The 19,711-nt window shown below is 54.4% G+C and overlaps 2 protein-coding genes across 2 annotated transcripts; both read left to right on the top strand.

Annotated features, from left to right (window-relative positions):
* The first annotated feature begins 3,868 nt into the window (after positions 1-3,868).
* Positions 3,869-5,092, top strand: LOC142830579 (olfactory receptor 52E4-like). The gene has a single exon (XM_075936521.1). The coding sequence runs from the start codon at positions 4,148-4,150 to the stop codon at positions 5,090-5,092; it is 945 nt and encodes a 314-aa protein (XP_075792636.1). The 5' UTR covers positions 3,869-4,147.
* A 12,669-nt stretch (positions 5,093-17,761) lies between these two features.
* Positions 17,762-18,709, top strand: LOC102448800 (olfactory receptor 52E8-like). Its single transcript, XM_025182522.2, has one exon. It carries the CDS (start codon positions 17,762-17,764, stop codon positions 18,707-18,709), a length of 948 nt encoding a protein of 315 aa, XP_025038307.2.
* Positions 18,710-19,711: the final 1,002 nt, after the last annotated feature.

Here is a 19,711-nt window from a genome sequence, read left to right as displayed (position 1 = left end):
GACCTCTATCATATCCCCTCTTCATCTCCTCTTTTCTAAGCTGAAAAGTCCCAGTCTCTTTAGCCTCTTCATATGGGACTTGTTCCAAACCCCTAATCATTTTAGTTGCCCTTTTCTGAACCCTTTCCAAGGCCAAAACATCTTTTTTGAGGTGAGGAGCCCATATCTGTACACAATACTGAAGATATGGTATACTATAATTTTATACTTCCCCTCCTCCTTCTTTCCCTGGCTTCCCCCTTCCAGCTCCCTCTTCCCAGATTTCTCCCTCCCCTCTCCAACCCTCTCTCTTCCCCTCTCCCACCTCCTTTCCCCAGTCTCCCCAGGGGTTTATCCCTCCCCACTCCCAGTTTTGTTAAATAAGGAGAGTTCCTGTTTTTGAGCACACGTGTCCTTTATTTTTTACATCAGGAAGTGGGGCTAGGGAGGGGTAAGTGGAAGGAGGTGAGGGAAGAATGGGGTATGAACCCCCGATGGGGAGTACTGGGGTGGCTCTGTGGGCTCCTCGGGGTGGAAGCTCTCCTGTAGGGCCTCTTGGATCTTGACATCCCCCCCCGATTGACCCCCCCTGGATGGCAGTCTGTGGCAAGTGCAGTCGGGCTGATGGCTGAATGCTGTGATGTGCCGATTGTGGGCACTCAGGGCACTCCAAGCCAGGACTGCTTTGATGTCCCTCATCGAGTTAGACAAGCGAGTGGGGAACCCTGAGAACTGTCTGTTCGGGGTGGGGGTCGGGTCCCTTTAAGCACAGCCCTCGGCTAGCCTGAGGCAGCAGCTCCACGCTCTAAGTCCTAACCTGATGCCCTGCCGGCACTGCTTCCGGCCATCCTTAACCCCGGTTCAGGGTCCACTCAGTGTGGACATGCTAGTTCGCATTCGTTTTTAAGTCGAGATGCACTAGTTCGAATTAGCTTAGTTTGAATTAACTAATTCGAATTAAGTTAGTTCCAATTAGTGCTGTGGTGTAGACAGACCCTCAGTGATCTCCTGCCTGCGAGTGGCTGTGCCTCTCTGTGAAGTCTGTGAGGGAAAGATCTACATGGAACCTCTGTGGGTAGGGCCCTTCCTTGGTGCTTTTCAGCTGGTGAATTGCCTGACTGCGGCTCTTGTATTTTGTTAGGGTCCCGGCTTTCCTCATCAGGTCCACTGCCGTCCTCAGATGTCAGAAGCAAGGCCGATGTGCTCACATGCGTCTCACTTTGCTCTTTTTGCTTTGCCGCCTTCTCAGCTACTTTTCTCTCAGCCTTCCAGAGTCTCTTCAGCTCAGGTTTGCCGAAAGGGGCCTCGGCCTTTGCCACGACACTGGCCGCAACCACTCTGGAGGTTGCTGCCATGCTCTGGTGGAAGAGTAGTACTTCCGGGTCAGGCTCTTTCCATGGCAGCCTGGACCAGGAAATTTGAGAAGCACGCTGCTTGTCTAGAGCTAGAATTCAGGATGAGACAGTATCTGTGGAGAAGGATCAAACCTTCAGGCCTATAACATTTCCACTTCTCCAATGCTACTCTCAAAAATGACCTTGAGTGGGTCACTGCAGACTATGTGGCTCTGGGGAGAAAGATAAGGGAATTTGAGGTGCCAGTTATGTTCTTATCCCTCCCCTCAGGTGAAGGAAAAGGCCTGGAGAGGAATCACTGAATTGTGGCATGTCAGAGAGTTCTTGACCATGGGATGCTGTACTGGGTATACGGCTTGCTAGGAGGGGATGGGAACTACCTAACGAAGAAAGACACGAGTATCTTTACAGGCAGGCTTGCTAATCTAGTGGGGAGGGTTTTGTGATGGGGTGAGGTCAGAGACGACCCCTCAAAGATGCCTTCTGGGGTGCTGACCCGGCCACTGCCACTCGCCTTCCCATTCTCTGGGGTTCCTCACCGCCCAGTCTTGCTGGGCCAGCTCCACTGATCTCCCCCAGACAAGGCCCCCGAGCTGCAGTCCCTGCCCCCACCGAGAAGCAGTAAAGACACTGAACCACTTCGGGTCCAAGGAGAGTGCAGTTTGGGGCCCAGCCTCCTGAGAGGGTTCAGCAGTACCTCAGTTCTGGGACACACACACCAAGGCAGCACATCACACACACCCCCAAACAGACCCTGCCAGATGCAACCTCCCTCTTTTCATGCCTTGCCAAGTGACAGTGACAGTAGGAGTCATCAGGACTGCTAGGTTGTCTCTGTCATCTCCCTGGGCCTCACTTTACCCATCTGTACAACATGGAGACATCACTAGAGACTTCCATTCGCTGGGCAGTTGGTGGCTCCTCCAATGGAAGCTGCTACGTGCTATGATGGCTTTTACTGTGGAGAATGTCCCGATCTCTGATCCCAAAGCATCAGGCCCATGTGCCTACAGAAAGTGTCTGTGTTTCCCTTCAGTCATCATTCTCCACAACGGTCTGTCTGCTCTCTGCCCATCCCTCCTGGGACTTACCAGGGCCTTAGACCCCCTGGAGAACTAGCCGTTATCTCTAGTTTCTTACCAATAAACTCTATTTTTAAATACACACAAACACACAGAGCAGCCAATTACACTTAGTCAGCCCAGTGCCCAGGAGTTTTCCTCTCCCTTTGGGAAGGGCCTCTAATTGCTGTTTAGTTCTAAATCTGGATAAGAGCCCAGAAGCAGAGACACGGATATAGAGAGCTTGGCTGGGGCGACTCTGGTCTCCAACCTATTTATATCCAGATACCCCTGCTCCCCTAGAGGCTGAGGGACCCCCCTGGGCCTGTCCAGAGCTGTGTTATAGGCAGCACCAATGCCTGTGACTGCAGACGCTGGGGGAGAGAGGCGCGGGCCACAGCTACCTGAGGGGGAGTCCCAGGGAGTTCACAGGTATCTGTCTGTTGCTGAGGAGCTCACCTGCAGGACAAGTCTAGTGCGATGTGGGCACGGAGAGTCACTCTGTTGTCCTTTCTGCTTTGCAAAGCTATTAAATATCCCAGGGACTGTTCCTTAGGTACCACTGGCCCCCAGGCCGGCTGATGGGCTCCACCACTGAGGAGATATCCATGGCAGAGATGCCTTTTGGGATGAAAGGGGTTGGTAGCTGCAGAAAAAGGGGGAATTCTGAGGCTGTAAATGCCCAGAGACTGTCCCCTCCTGGTTTTGCATCTCAGGGCTCCGGTGGTAGGCAGGTTGGTGGATTGGGGGAGCCGTGGTGTGACGTGAAACTACAGGAAAACAAGGAGGTCCTAGGTCTCCTCACTGGGACAGTTATAAGAATTTTCCAGCATGAGACAGACACCGTCTCTCCATGTAGAATAGTGATAGAGATGTAGCCGTGTTAGTCTGGGGTAGCTGAAGCAAAATGCAGGACAATGTAGCACTTTAAAGACTAACAAGATGGTTTATTAGGTGATGAGCTTTCGTGGGCCAGACCCACTTCCTCAGATCAAATAGTGGAAGAAAATAGTCACAACCATATATAGCAAAGGATACAATTAAAAAAATGAACACATATGAAAAGGACAAATCACATTGCAGAACAGGAGGAGGATGCAGGGCGGGGGGAAGGAAGGAAGGTAAGTGTCTGTGAATTGATGATATTAGAGGTGGGGAGAGTGGGATGTTTGTGAGTTAATGGTATTAGAGGTGATAATTGGGGAAACTATCTTGGTAATGGGTGAGATAGTTCAAATGTTTGTTGAGTCCTTTTTGGAAAGTGTCGAATTTTACCATGAATGACAGTTCAGAGGATTCCCTTTCAAGTGCAGATGTAAAAGGTCTTTGTAGCAGAATGCAGGTCGTTAAGTCATTGAGAGAGTGTCCTTTCTGGTTAAAATGGCAAGAAACGAGGTGTGCAGGGTTCTATCCAAAAAGAGGATTTTTTTGGAAGAACCACATCTAAATTGCTTTCTTATTCGAAAAAAAAAACACTTTCGAAAAAGCAATCAGAAGAGGATATGCTAATTAGCACAGAATTTACATGTCTCCTTTTAAAAGAAGAGCATAGTCTAGCTGTACCCAGAATAAGGACCTTCTAAGTGTCCAATTTGGTTCACCCATTAGAACAGCCTCCAGCAGTGCATGTGTTTTCTCATATGAACATCATCTCTCCTTCCAGGCATTTGTACTGTGACCATCACCCTAGACTCTTGGCGGGTGCAGGAAACACGGTTGTGCCTCAGAGTTGGATGCCTTCTCCCCTGTTCCATGTCAGATTCCAACACAACCCACTTCACCAACCCCTCCACCTTCATCCTGCTGGGCATTCCTGGCCTGGAGACGGCCCATGTCTGGATCTCCATCCCCTTCTGCATCACTTATGCCATAGCCATCTTGGGGAACTTCACCATCCTGTTCATTGTGAAGAGGGAGCCGAGTCTCCATGAGCCCATGTACTATTTCCTCTGCATGCTGGCTGTCACCGACCTGGTGCTGTCTACATCCACCCTGCCCAAAATGCTGGGCATATTCTGGTTCAATTCCAGGGAGATCGATTTCAGTGCCTGCCTCACCCAGATGTACGTCATTCACAGCTTCTTAACAATAGGGACTGGGATCTTCGTGGCCATGGCTGTGGATCGCTACGTAGCCATCTGCCATCCCCTGAGACATTCCACCATTTTGACAAACGCGGTGGTGGCCAAGATTGGCCTGGCCGTGGTGGGGCGTGGTGTTGTACTCTCACTGCCCTATCTCCTGCTGGCGAGGCAGTGGCCATATTGCAGAACCAACATCATCCCCCATGCATACTGTGAGCACATCGCCGTGGTGAAGCTGGCCTGCGCCGACATCCGTGTAAATAACTACTATGGACTCATTGTGGCAATCTTTGTGACCAGTCTGGATCTGTTTTGTATCGCTGTGTCCTACACCCAGATCCTCAGGGCCATCTTCCGCCTCCCCACCAAGGATGCCCGGCTCAAAACTTTTGGGACCTGCAGCTCCCATCTCTTTGTCATTTTAGCGTCCTACACCCCAGCTCTCTTCTCCTTCCTCACCTACCGATTTGGCCAGAATGTGCCCCTGCATTTCCATGTTCTCATTGCTAGCATGTATCTTCTCGTGCCCTCCATGCTAAATCCCATCATCTACGGGGTGAGGACCAAACAGATCCGGGACAGGCTACTTCGGCACATGACTCCTGCGGACTGATCGTTTCTCCCAATTCTCTGAGGGTATGTCTACACTACAGCTCTAGTTCGAACTAACTTAGTTCGAATTAGTTAATTCGAACTAAGCTAATTCGAACTAACGCATCTAGAACTAAAAACTAGTTCGAATTAGCGTTTTGCTAATTCGAACTAGCGCGTCCACACTGATTGGACGCAGGGGGGCATTTAAGGGGAGCTGAAACCGGTTCTGACAGGGCATCAGGTCAGTAGTTGCTTTGTGTGGCTGCTGTCTGAGGCTATCTGAGACTCGTGCTTAAAGGGACGCCCCTGGACAGCTGGTTCTCAGCTTTTCCTGCTTGCTTGCCAACCTCGCCGAGGGACAGCAAAGCGTTGGTCTCTGTGCCCGTCTGTGTCGGTGCTTCCCTTCGGGGGGGGCCGCCGCAGGTGGCAACATGGAGCCACGGCTCGCCCTGCACCTTCTGGTGCACGTTCTGGACTTGCTGCTGCAAGCCTGCCAGCAATGGCTCGAGGCTGCCTGGCACCACCTGGGGAACGTCAGCCCCCTGCCTCTCCGCCTGGCCGCCCTGGGGGCCGTGGAGGAGCCACGGCGGCGTCCCGGCACCGGCGTGCCCCGCCGCGTCTGGCGTCTGGACACCAGCAGCGACTGGTGGGACCGCATCGTCCTGGAGCGCTGGGACGACCGACAGTGGACCCAGAACTTTAGGATGAGGAGGGACACCTTCCTGGAGCTCTGCAAGTGGCTCGCCCCTGCCCTGCAAAGAAGGGACACTCGCATGAGGCCCGCCATCCCCCTCCAGAAGTGGGTGGCCATCGCCCTCTGGAAGCTCTCCACGCCGGACAGCTACCGATCCGTCGGGAACCAGTTCGGCATGGGGAGATCCACCGTCGGAGCGGTGCTCATGCAGGTAAGGCGCTCATTGGCCACCGAGCCGGGGGGGAGGGGGGGCTGCGAGGAGGGGATGGGCCACCCCAGGGACAAAGGGGGGGGCGGGAGGAGGCGAAAGCGCCCCACACCGGAGGGGTTGGGCTGTCCCGGCCGTACTACACGCCGCCGGGGGGCTTGCTTCCGGGAGTGGAGCGCGGGGCACTGCCAGGACACGCACGCTCCCAGCCACCCGGGCGCCCCACTGATTGGTGCTTTGCTGTGTCTCTCTCCGCAGGTGGTCAAGGCCATCAACCGGGTGCTGCTCCGCAGGGTGGTCCGCCTCACCGACCTGGACGCCGTCATCCGGGGATTCGGCGCCCTCGGCTTCCCCAACTGCGGGTGGGGACATCGACGGGACGCACATCCCTATCCGTGCCCCGGAACACCAGGCTTCCCGGTACGTCAACAGCAAGGGGTACTTCTCTGTGATCCTGCAGGCCGTGTGTGACCACCGGGGACAGTTCACGGACATTAATGTGGGCTGGTCCGGCAAAGCACACGACGCACGGGTGTACCGCAACTCCTCCGTGTGCCAGCGGCTGCAGGATGGGACCTTCTTCCCCGACTGCCACATCAGGGTCGGGGATGTGGACATGCCCGTGTGCCTGGTGGGGGATGCCACCTACCCACTGCAGCCCTGGTTCATGAAGCCCTACACGGGGCACCTCAATCCCTCCCGCCAGGCCTTCAATGCCAGGCTGACCAGGGCCCGCATTGTGGTGGAGGGGGCCTTCGGATGACTGAAAGCCCGCTTTCGATGCCTCCTCACCCGTCTGGACCTGGCCGAGCACAACATCCCTCCCGTGGTGGCGGCATGTTGTGTGCTCCACAATTTGTGTGAGCGGAAGGGGGAGGCTTTCCTGCCAGCCTGGATGGCTGAGGCTGACCGCATGGCTGGACACTACGGTCAGCCCCGCACCGCCGCCGTCCGGGAAGCCCAGTGGGGGGCCGTCCGGATCCGGGAAGCCCTGCGGGAGAGCTTCCAGGTGGAGGAGGAGGAGGACTGACCTCTCCCTTGCATGCCCCACTGGGGCCTTCTTCCACCCTACCCTCCTCCTTCCCCTTTCCCCTCCCTACCTACTGTCAAATAAAGACACCTGTTTTTCCAACAAAAACGTCTGTTTATTTCACAGAACTGGGGTGGGGGGAGGGAGGAATGAAGGTGGGAAAAGGGAGGGGGAAACCTGGGACGAGGGAGCTGGAAGGGGAGGGGAGGGAAGGGAGGAAGGGAAAGGAAAGCTCAGGGGTGGGAGTCCGGCTGCCTCTCCCATCTCGCCACACTGCGGGTCCGGGGGCGTTGGTGGGGAATGGTTGTGGAGGGTGGGGCAGGAGGGACGGGGGGTGTGGAGGAAGCAGGAGCGGAAGCAGGAGTGGGAGCAGGAGTGGGAGCAGGGGGAGTAAGAGGGGGAGCAGGGGGAGGAGGAAATGGGAAGCGGTCCAGCAGGCTCTGGAGGTGGCCTCGCAGGGCACGGCCCTGCTCCTCCAGGGCCTCCAGACTCCTCCGGCGCAGCCTGAGGTCCTTCTGGACCCAGTGGTCCTGGACACGGAGCTGTCGATCCAGGAACCGGAGGTGCCGCCTCTGGTAGTCCTCCTGGTTCCTGGCTGTCCTGCTTCCCCGGGCGCGGGCGGCTGCTGCAGGCGGGGTGGTGCGCCCTGCAGGCCCAGGTGCTGCAGCTGTGGTGCAAGAAGACCAGCGGTCAATTACCCCAGGGGCCCAGGTGTGTGAAACCCAGCTCCCCTCTGCAAGGCCAGGGCCCCTGCAGGATCCCCAGCTGCTCCTCCGTGGTGGGCAAGGCCCAGGCGCACGGTGCCGGGGCTCCATCTCGCCCCAACCCCCCGTACACATAAGGGGAACACGAGGGTACTCAAAGGTGGACGCCTCCCCGGCCTCAGACGATGCAGGCGAGCGGCTCTGTGGCGTGCCTTGGGGGTCCCGGGTCCTGGGCAGGCTGGCGGCAGGCTCCTGGCTCTCGGAGCCCTCTTCCTCCTCCTCCGTGTCCAGGAGCGGTCCCTCTGCCCCGGGGTCAATCACGTCCCAGGGAGCAGGGACGGCATGAGGCCCCAGGATGCGGTCCAGGGCATGGAAGTGGGGGCAGGCCTCCGGGTCGGCCCCTGGCAGGCAAGCCCGGGAGTAGGACTGCCGCAAGTCCTTAATTTTGCAGCGCACCTGCTCCCGGCTTCGCTGGTGGCCCCTGGAGGCCAGGCTGGCAGCCATGCGTCCATAGACGGCCGCGTTCCGGTGGCTAGTGCGGAGATCGTGGACATTGGAGGCTTCCCCCCAAACCTCGATGAGGTCCACGATCTCCGCACTTGACCAGGTGGGCGCCCGCCTTTTGCGCCCCCGGGTAGGCTCCTGGGAGCCGCCAGGCTGGTCCTGGGGAGCAGTGGAGGGCTGGGAGCCCTCGGATGGCTGGCTCATGGTGTGGCAGGTGCAGGCTGTGCAGGCACGGGTGCTTGCAGCCTTGCAACTGGCACAAAGTGAGTAGCCAGCCCGTGGCCCTTTAAGGGCTCTGGGGCCAGGAGGGGGGCAATAGAGTTTCCCTGGTGTTGGCCAGAGTGGCCACCAGGGAAACCTGGGAAGCCTTAGCCTCCCACTAGTTCGAATTAAGGGTCTACACAGCCCTTAATTCGAACTAGCTAGTTCGAACTAGGCGTTAGTCCTCGTAAAATGAGGTTTACCTAGTTCGAACTAAGTGCTCCGTTAGTTCGAATTAAGTTCGAACTAACGGAGCGCTAGTGTAGCGCCTATGAAAGTTAGTTCGAACTAACGTCCGTTAGTTCGAACTAACTTTTCAATGTAGACATACCCTCACTCTCAGACTGAGCTCTGTGCGGAGCTGGCTGCTAACATGGTGCTCAGCCCTGTTCCCTGAATCACTGGCTGGCCAATGAAAGAGACAAAATCTCTTCATTGACTTTACAATGTGGTGTCAATGCGACAGTTTGGGTTTTCCAGCTATGTACAATTCACAGGTTTGCCCCAGTTCTAGTTGCTGGTATCTGGAACTCTGCGTCCCCCGCTTCTGCCCCAACCCTTCCATCAAAGCTCCTCCCCATGACCCTTTAATCTGTCCATGGCCAGGCTCTGTTTCCACATCTCCCCCCGCTCCCTCATCCCTGTTACTCACTCCTCTCCTTCCTTACCCCAACTAATCCCCGAGTTGTCTCCACCTCCCTCCCCACGTCATCTGTGTCCTGCACATGGCTGGGACGGGAGCCACTGCAGCATCACAAGGATCCTGCCTGCTGGTTGGAAATGGCCCCAGCTTAGCAGGGGCTGGTGTGGGTTAGTGACCTGGGCCTTCCCCCCGCTCTCTGTACTGCCGGATCCCCTTGGGAATACAAAATGGCATTCAGACACAAATCAAAATCGGACAGTGTGGTAAAATCCAGACTGGGGGGACCCCCTTCGTTCATGTGTTCTTGTGTAAACCAGCTGCTTCCTTGGCTTTTGGGGCTTTGCCTGTTCTCTTCACTCATGCTTCTTGAGCTTGGATGGAGGAGGCTGGGGTGGAGTCATTGCTGTATTAATAGGTTGGTCATTAAAGACTATCAGCAGCTAAGGATACAGTCTCTGCAGAGCGGTGGGTGTGGAAGGAATGGAATTGGTCCTGCCTAGAGCAGGGGGCTGGACTTGACCTTCTGAGGTCTCTTCCAGTTCTATGATTCTATGAACCTCCCCAGAAGAGGAACCAGCGGGAGGAGTTTGTTCCAGCCCTGCCAAACCACAGAAGCTGGAGGAGTCGGGAGAAGCTAGGCAGGAGAACATAAGAAGAACATAAAAATGGCCAGACTGGGTCAGACCAAAGGTCCATTCAGCCCAGTGTCCTGTCTGTCATCAGTGGCCAATGCCAGATGCCCCAGAGGGAGGGAACACAACGGGTAATCTCCCCTGTCACTCATTTCCAGACAGCGGCTAGGGACACCATTCCTACCCATCGTGGTTAATAGCCATTGATGGACTTAACCACCATGAATGTATCTAGTTCTCTTTTAAACCCTGTTATAGTCCTAGACTTCACAGCCTCCTCAGGCAAGGAGTTCCTTGCTAATTTGAACTAGCATGTCCACACTGATTGGACGCTGGGGCACATTTAAGGGCAGCTGAAACCAGTTCCAGCAGGGCATCAGGTCAGAAGTTGCTTTGTGTGGCTGCTGTCTGAGGCTATCTGAGGCTCATGCTTAAAGGGACCCCGCTGGACAGCCGGTTCTCAGCTTTTCCACTTGCTTGCCTACCTCGCCGAGGGACAGCAAAGCATTTTTCTCTGCGCCTGTCTGTGTCGGTGATTCCCTTCGGGGATGCCGCCGCAGCTGGCAACATGGAGCCAGAGCTCGTCCTGGGCTTTCTGCTGCAGTTTTTGGACTTGCTGCTGCAAGCCTGCCAGCAATGGCTGGAGGCTGCCTGGCACCACCTGGTGCACGTCAGCCCCCTACCTCTCCACCTGGCCTCCCTGGGGGCTGTGGAGGATCCGCAGCAGTGCCCGGATGCCAGCGTGCCCTGCCGCATCTGGTGTCTGGACACGAACAGCGACTGGTGGGACCGCATCGTCCTGGAGCGCTGGGGAGACAGACAGGGGACCCAGAACTTCAGGATGAAGAAGGACACCTTCCTGGAGCTCTGCGAGTGGCTCGCCCCTGCTCTGCGGTGACAGGACACTCGCATGAGCCCCACCATCTCCCTCCAGAAGCGTGTGGCCATCGCCTTCTGGAAGCTCTCCATGCCAGACAGCTACCGATCCGTCGGGAACCAGTTCGGCATGAGGAGATCCACCATCGGAGCTGTGCTCATGCAGGTACGGCACTCACTGGCCACTGGGCCGGGGTGGGGAGGGTGGCTGCAAGGAGGGGATGGGCCACCCCAGGGAAAATGGGGGGTGGGAGGAGGCGAAAGTGCTCTGCACCTGAGGGTTCAGTCTGTCCCGGCCGTACTACACGCCGCCCAGGGGTGCTGCTCTGCAGGGTGGTCCACCTTGCCGACCCGGACGCCATCATCCGGGGGTTCGGCGCCCTCGGCTTCCCCAACTGCGGGGAGGAGGCATCGACGGGACGCACATCCCCATCCGTGCCCCGGAACACCAGGCCTCCCAGTACGTCAACTGAAAGGGGTACTTCTCCGTCCTGCAGGCCTTGTGTGACCACTGGGGCCAGTTCACGGACATTAATGTGGGCTGGTCCGGCAAGGCACACGACGCACGGGTGTACTGGAACTCCTCCATGTGCCAGAGGCTGCAGGCCGGGACTTTCTTCCCTGACCGCCACATCAGGATCAGGGACATGGACATGCCCGTGAGCCTGGTGGGGGATGAGGCCTACCCCCTACAGCCCTGGCTCATGATGCCGTACACGGGTCACCTCAACCGCTCCCGCCAGGCCTTTAATGCCAAGCTGACCAGGGGCTGCATCATGATTGAGGGGGCCTTCGGCCAACTGAAAGCCAGATTTAGGTCCCTCCTCACTCGCCTCGACCTTGCCGAGCACAATATCCCTCCCGTGGTGGCAGCATGTTGCGTGCTGCACAATTTGTGTGAGCGAAAGGGGAGGCTTTCCTGCCAGCCTGGATGGCTGAGGCTGATCGCATGGCTGACCACTACGCTGACCACTACGCTCAGCCCCACACCGCCGCCGTCCGGGAAGCCCAGCAGGGGGCCGTCCGGATCCGGGAAGCCCTGAGGGAGAGCTTCCAGGTGGAGGAGGACTGAACTCTCCCTGCATGCCCCACTGGGGTCTTCTTCCACCCTCCCCCCCTTCCCCTTTTTAACCCCCCTTCCTAATGTCAAATAAAGACACCTATTTGAACAACCAAAAGCTCTTTTTATTTTACATAATTGGGGTGGGGGGAGGGAGGAGTTAGGGCACCACCAGGGAAATTTGTCTGCCCTCCTCCCGGCTCCGGAGCCCTTAAAGGGGCACGGGCTGGCTACAGTGCCCGTGCCAGGTGCAAGCCTGCCAGCACCCAGCCAGCAGACCCTGCAACTGGCACTACACGAGCCATCCACCGGCTGCCACCCAGCCCTCCGCCTCTTCCCGGGACCAAGCTGGCGGCTCCCAGGACCTCATCCACGACCTCCGCACTAGGCACAGGAAAGTGGCCCTCTAGGGCAGGATAGCTGCCAGCCTGGCCACCCAGGAGCAGGTTTGCATGAAAATCAAGGTGGTCCACTGAGACCCCCGATCCTGAGCCCTGAGCTTAGAACATAAAAACATAAGAATGGCCGTACTGGGTCAGACCAAAGGTCCATCTAGTCCAGTAGCCTGTCTGCCGACAGTGGCCAACACTAGGGACCCTGGAGGGTATGGACCGATGACAATGACCAAGCCATTTGTCTCGTGCCATCCATCTCCAGCCTTCCACAAACAGAGGCCAGGGACACTGTTCCTACCCCCTGGCTAATAGTACACCATGGACCCAAACTCCATGAATGTATCTAACTTCTCTTTAAACTCTGTTCTAGTTCTAGCCTTCACAGCCTCCTGAGGCAAGGAGTTCCACAGGTTGACTATGTGCTGTGTGAAGAAGAACTTTCGCTTATTAGTTTTAAACATGCTACCCATTCATTTCATTTGGTGTCCTCTAGTCCTTCTATTATGGGAACTAATGAAGAACTTTTCTTTATGCACCCTCTCCACACCACTCATGCTTCTATAGACCTCTATCATATCCCCCCTCAGTCTCCTCTTTTCTAAGCTGAAAAGTCCCAGTCTCTTTAGCCTCTCTTCATATGGGACCTGTTCCAAATCCCTGATCATTTTTGTTGCCCTTTTCTGAACCTTTTCCAAGGCCAAAATATCTTTTATGGGGTGAGGAGACCACATGTGTACACAGTACTGAAGATATGGTGTACCATAGTTTGATACTACCCCTCGTCCTTCTTCCCCCGGCTTCCCCCTTCCAGCTCCCTCCTCCCAGGTTTCCTCCTCCCCTCTCCCACCCTCTCTCTTCCCCTATCCCACCTCCTTTTCCCAGTCTCCCCGAGTTTTGTTCAATAAAGAGAGTTTCTATTTTTGAACACACGTGTCCTTTATTTTTTACATCAGGAAGGGGGGCTAGGGAGGGGTAAGTGGAAGGAGGTGAGGGAGGAATGGGGTACGAGCCCCCGATGGAGAGGACTGGGCTGGCTCTGTGGGCTCCTCGGGGTGGAAGCTCTCCTGCAGGCCCCCGAATGACTCCCCCCCACCTGGGATGGCAGCCTGTGGCAAGTGCAGCCGGGCTGATGGCCGAGTGCTGTGATGTGCCGAGTGTGGGCATTCTGGGCACTCCAAGACAGGACTGCTTTGCTGTCCTTCATCGAGTTAGACAAGCGAATGGGGAACCTCTGAGAACTGTCTGTCCGGGGTGGGGGTCAGGGTGGGGGTCGGGTCCCTTTAAGCACAGCCCTCGGCTAGACTGAGGCAGGAGCTCCACGCTCTAAGTCCTATTCTGATGCCCTGCCGGCTCTGCTTCCGGCCAGCCTTAACCTCAGTTCAGGGTCCACTCAATGTGGACATGGTAGTTCGAATTAACAAAATGCTAAATCGAACTAGTTTTTTGGTGTAGATGCGCTAGTTCAAATTAGCTTAGTTCGAATTAACTAATTCGAATTAAGTTAGTTCGAATTAGTGCTGTAGTGTAGACATACCCACAGATTCTCTGGATCTTGGGGTCCCCAATGCTGGAGGAAGCCCTAAGCTTTGATGGCCAGGTCCAGGCCACTCAGGGGCCACATCCGGCCCCTGGGCCTTAGGTTCCCCACCCCTGTTCTGAGGTGACACAGGACTACTCTGAGCAGCTCTAACCGAGGGTATGCTAAAAGCCAATGGTCCTGGACCTGTGTATGGCACATCCCTCCTTACTCCAGCTGTGCCTCTATCTCCAGTCCTGGCTGCGGCACATCTCCATAGCTCTACGGAGGTGAGAGGAGGTGCAGACAGGGCCAAGCGGGCTGTGGCTGGGGGTGGGAGCAGAGTCCTGACCAGGCCCTGCAGTCGGGACCTACACTCAGGGCTGGGAGGTGCGTTGCCAGCGTAGTTCTTGCAGCCGGCCTCCTGTATTTGGGACTGGTCAGAGCTGAGCTCCAGGTGTGGGAGCTGCAGTTAAGACACACGGCCTGGGGCCAGGAGCAGAGTCAGGGGCACAGCGGTACCAAAGCGAAAGGAGAGCTGGGCGTGACCCGCTGAGTGTCTGCTGCAGCCACCCCTCAATAGCTTAGCCAGGTGAACCCCGATATCTTATTCCCCCGATACACGCTCTCCTCGTAAAGCCCCAGGAGACACCCACATGACCCCTTTCTCGTCTGCTCCAACCCTGAGCTGCGTTTTCTCTTAAAGGTCCAGGGCTTCCTTCTCAAAGCCAGGTCAGGGTGGTACATTGGAGCTGTCTCACACCTACCAAGCTGCCTCTGGGACCACCCATCCTCAGTGCTGTCAGGCCTGGCATGGTTAGTTGTAGGGCTAAGTTCAAATATATGGAGCTGGAGAGGTGATAGATAGATAGAGAGATAAACAGAGAGATAGATAGAAGAGGTGTATAAGGATAGAGAGTGAGCGAGAGAGAGAGAGAGAGGATATATGGGGATAGATAAATAGATAGATAGAGTAGATGGAGCTAGATAGATTCACAAAGACAGAGAGACATAGTGGATGAAGACAGACATAAAGATAATTAGACAAATAGGCAGATTTCAGACCCCATGGAGAACTCATTTTTCCTTCCTAACCAGCTATAATTGTGAAATACAAACAAAGGCCGGGAGCAGCCAATTCCTCCCTGACACAGCCCAGAGCCCAGGAATTCTCCTCTTCCCCTTGGGAAGGGCCCTTAATTGCTGTTTACTCCCACAGCTGGATAAAGAGCCCAGAAGCACAGGGGCTGAGCTCCAACCTGTTTACATCCAGATGCTGGTTTTGCACCAGAGGCAGAGCGAACCCCACGGCGACTGCACGGAGCTATGTTATAAATACCCCTCTGACCGCTGGTGGCGTAGGATATTTCAGCAGCTGCTGGGCTGAGAGAGGTGCGGGACGCGGCTGCCTGAGGGGGAGTCCCAGGGAACACGCTTCCCTCTCAGCACTCCCAGGGACCAGCTCTTGCTGATGACTCGCCTGCTCCGCAGACCCAGTGCCAGGTGAGTGGGATGGGGTAGAGTCAATCTGGCATCCTCCCTACCCCTCACAGACATCAAACATCCTGTGGTGATGATGAGTTTGCTCCAGCATCACTCGTGAAAACTCACTTTTCTGCACCCTCCGTTCCCAAGGGGGCTGCATTTCAGTGGCACGCAGGATCCCTCAGGATGAAAGGGGTTAGTAGATGTGTGATACCAGGTCAGACTCTGAGGCCATGTCCTGTGCATTGCTCAGGAGTCACTGAGGCAAAACGTCCCTTGGAGAAAGAGCTGAGGAAAGAGCTGAGGAGCTAGCTGTGTGTTATTGTACGGTGCCCGTCACCTGCTCCCCTGGCATCTCAGAGCTCTGGCTGGTAACTGGAGTTTAGGGGGTATTAGGCTGTTACACGACTCACTTCTACTGACAAGCACAGATATGGAAGGGCTCCTCACTGGAGCCATTTAAATGTTTTGCCTCTTCTCCGGCCTGTTGTGGACAACGTCCATTCTCCACCTTTTTATATTCATCTTGTGAGTATCTGAAAACCGCAGTGACGTCCCTCAGTTTCTTCTTCTTTCAAATTACATTTGTACAGTTCCCTCAGCCTTTTTTTCCCCCACCTGGTTTTTGTTCCATCCCTTGGATCATCTTTGTCTCTCATCTCTGGATCCTTTCCAGTGTTTCTACCTCCGTTCAATACATTGGCAACCAAAACTGGAAACCATACCCTGTGGAGGCCTAGCCTGTGAAGAGAGAGGCATTCGATCCCCTCCCATGACGTGCATGGTAGGCCTCAGTTAATGCAGCCCAAAATTGCATTGTATTTTTTTTTCAAGAAATAAAAAAATCCATGGCCCTAGATGATGTAACTATAGCAACCTAACCATGGCATAGATGGCATGAGGCCAATACATGAATCCTTCCATTGACCTGGCTCTCAGCTCTCAGGTAAGAGGACTACTAGGCCGATGGAGGACCGCTATACGGGGTGTAGGTAGTATCTACAGGAACGCTGTTTAGCCGGGCTGCTTTCAAGTTTGAATTGCAGGCAATCTCTCACCAGATCTCCCAGAAAACCATCCAGACTGGGTCAACAGACATGGGGAGTTGGAGGATCCACCATTTCCCTTTGCAGTGTGTCACAATGGCTAATCCCCCTGGGTATGTCTACACTACCCCGCTAGTTCGAACTAGCGGGGTAATGTATGCATACCGCACTTGCTAATGAAGCCCGGGATTTGAATTTCCCGGGCTTCATTAGCATAAGCAGGGAGCCGCCATTTTTAAATCCCCGCTGCTTCGAACCCCGTGTAGCGCGGCTACACGGGGCTCGAACTAGGTAGTTCGGACTAGGGTCCTATTCCGAACTACCGTTACTCCTCGTGAAACGAGGTGTACCGGTAGTTCGGAATAGGCACCCTAGTCCGAACTACCTAGTTCGAGCCCCGTGTAGCCGCGCTACACGGGGTTCGAAGCAGCGGGGATTTAAAAATGGCGGCTCCCCGCTTATGCTAATGAAGCCCGGGAAATTCAAATCCCGGGCTTCATTAGCAAGTGCGGTATGCATACATTACCCCGCTAGTTCGAACTAGCGGGGTAGTGTAGACATACCCCCTCAGTGCTAAATATTTGGCCCTTAGAGCCAACTGGAATTTGTCTGGCATCTGCTTCCAGACTATGGGTCTTGTTCTGCCTTTCTCTGCGAGATCAAAGAGCCCGTTCTTACCCATGGTTCTCTCCCCATAAACTTCTCACTTGACTGTCTATTGGATAAGTAGGTGAAGCTCTTTAAGTCTCATTCTGTGCGGTATTTTTCTAGCCTCCAATCATCTTGGTGGCTCTTTTTTGCCCCCTTCCCAATATTTCAACATCCTTTTTGAAATGTGGACCCCAGAACTAGAGAGAGTCAGTTTCACAATTGTCCTGTGCAGAGGGAATATCCTTCCCTGTTCTAGCTCTCCGCTCCCAGGTTTGCATATCCAAGAATCTTATCCACATTATTCATCAACAGTATCACACTGAGCAGTCAGGATGAGTTGAGTGTCCATGGCAACCCCTAAGCCCTTTTCAAGGTCCCTGTTTTCCATAACGCAGTGACCTAGTCTGTGGCTTGGTCCGGCGTTCCCTCTTCTGATACGATACATTTTCAATGGACTTCATTATAATTTTCCAGCTTTCTCAGTGTGTCTACCTGGTCCAACTCATTGCAACCCTCCAATTCATAATCCAACCTTTTCTTGGTGGCTACCACATCTCCTTTGTCAGTCTCTTTGATTCCCATACCATGTCATTTTAGGAATTATTGGCACTGGGAGCACCCTCACAGATGGAATTCACATTAATAGGGGCAGTTGTTCATAACTCATTTCTTTGAAGAGCAGGAATGGTGTATTTAAATGCGTGAGGAGTGACCAACCTGCTTCGCTCAAGAGAGCTGCCTCCAGTAGTGCATATCGTGTTGAGTACTAAAATGGTGTTTTAAAAAAAAATGTTAAGCCGCCTCCAATATATTAAATAAAGAGGTTGTGTAAATAAATGTCTCTCACTCCAGGTATTTATGCATCGAGTACCATCCTACACCAAGGACAGATAGAAGAGGTCAGGAGAACAAACGGCGCTTACAGGAGATAGCAAACAGGAAGCTGGAACTGCCTCAGACTAATCCACCTTCGCCTTTCCTCCATGGCAGATACCAACGCCACCCACTTCACCAACCCCTCCACCTTCATCCTGCTGGGCATTCCTGGCCTGGAGACAGCCCACGTCTGGATCTCCATCCCTTTCTGCGCCATGTACGTCATAGCTCTCTTGGGGAACTCCACCATCCTGTTCATTGTGAAGAAGGAGCCAAGTCTCCATGAGCCCATGTACTATTTTCTCTGCATGCTGGCCATCACCGACCTGGTCCTGACCACCTCCATCCTGCCCAAAATGCTGAGCATCTTCTGGTTCAATTCCGGGGAGATCGATTTCAGTGCCTGCCTCACCCAGATGTTCTTCATTCACTGTTTCTTTTCAATAGAGTCTGGGATCTTCGTGGCCATGGCCTTTGATCGCTACGTGGCCATTTGCCATCCCCTGAGACATTCCACCATCCTCACAAACCCTGTCGTGACCAAAATTAGCCTGGCTGTGGTGCTGCGCAGCAGCATATTCATACTGCCCAATTTCTTCCTGGCCAGGCAGTGGCCATACTGCAGAACCAACGTCATCCCCCACACGTACTGTGAGCACATGGCAGTGGTAAAGCTGGCCTGTGCCGACATCAGCATCAGTAGTTCCTACGGCCTTTTTGTGGTATTCTTTGTGACAGGTCTGGATGTGCTTTTTATCATCGTGTCCTACACCCAGATCCTCAGGGCTGTCTTCAGCCTCCCCACCAAAGATGCTTGGCTCAAGACTTTTGGGACCTGCAGTGCTCACTTTTCTGCCATTTTAGCTTTCTACATCCCAGGTCTCTTTTCATTTCTCACGCACCGGTTTGGCCACAACGTGGCCCTGCACTTTCACGTTCTCATTGGCAGCATCTATCTCCTGGTACCTCCCATGTTGAACCCCATCATCTATGGGGTGAGGACCAGGCAGATCCGGGACAGACTACTCTGTTTATTTATTAAGAAAGAGACCTGAGTTTTCCTTCTGGTTCTCCGGGTCTTCCACTGAGCTCCATTCAAAGACATTTAGGGTCTGGCTGTTGGGCCTTATCCCTGACTGACTTACTGGACGGTCAAGCAGACATTAAACACATTCCCGCCTTACGGTGCTCTTTCAGGGTGACACACTGTGTAACCAGTCTGTGGAGAACTCATTCCTAATTGATGGAACTGGGCTTTGGTGCCCTATCCACTGCCCATTTTTTGTGTCTGGTCCCCAAAATTCCAACTCCTACTCCTCGTTTCTCTCCTGCACCTCAGCACCTTATTGGATCATCGCCACTTCTCCCCTGCCTCAGCCCACACAGCTGGAAGGAAGCCATTTTGGATTTCTTTCTGGGGGCTGGGTGGGGAGAGGAATTGTAACTGTAATTCCAATGGCTACTTCAACATTTGAAAGTTATGGTTTTTTTGGACACATATAGTAGCAGTTACCTAAAAGGAGTGTTGCGTCAAATTGATAAATATATATATGTATATAAAATGAAATGAATAGCTATTAGTCAGGTGAGCATCTGTGCTGTTGTCACTGGGACTGCCCCGTATTTTCGTATTTTTCACTTTTTTTTAAGAAGGGGCAAAATATCCCATAATTGCGGGCCCCTTCCTGGCACCAGAGTTCCCTGGTCAGTGCAGCCACTGCCACCTTCTAGTTATGGCTGGCGGTACAACAGGCACCAGCGCATGTTTATCAGGCCGGGAGCTGAGGAAGAAACCAGGTAGGAGTGTCAGCAAACCTGGCTGCAGCCCCATTCCTGGGCAACTCATTCCCACCACACGACTGAAACCTTTTGCTGCAGCAGGGCTGAAACGTTGTTCCCGGGTGGTCCCCACCTGCTGCAGGGCTCAGACCAGTTCTTCAGCATCCCCGCCTCCATCCTGTACATCTCACACGTTCTGTGGGGCTGAAGACCGGTTCCCCGCCGACCCCATCTGAGTTTCTATGGTTCTATGCACAAACACCACCGACAACTCTGTC

This window comes from Pelodiscus sinensis, chromosome 1, assembly GCF_049634645.1.
Source record: "Pelodiscus sinensis isolate JC-2024 chromosome 1, ASM4963464v1, whole genome shotgun sequence".
NCBI classification, from domain to species: domain Eukaryota; kingdom Metazoa; phylum Chordata; order Testudines; family Trionychidae; genus Pelodiscus; species Pelodiscus sinensis.
This window is presented reverse-complemented; position numbering and strand designations above follow the sequence as displayed.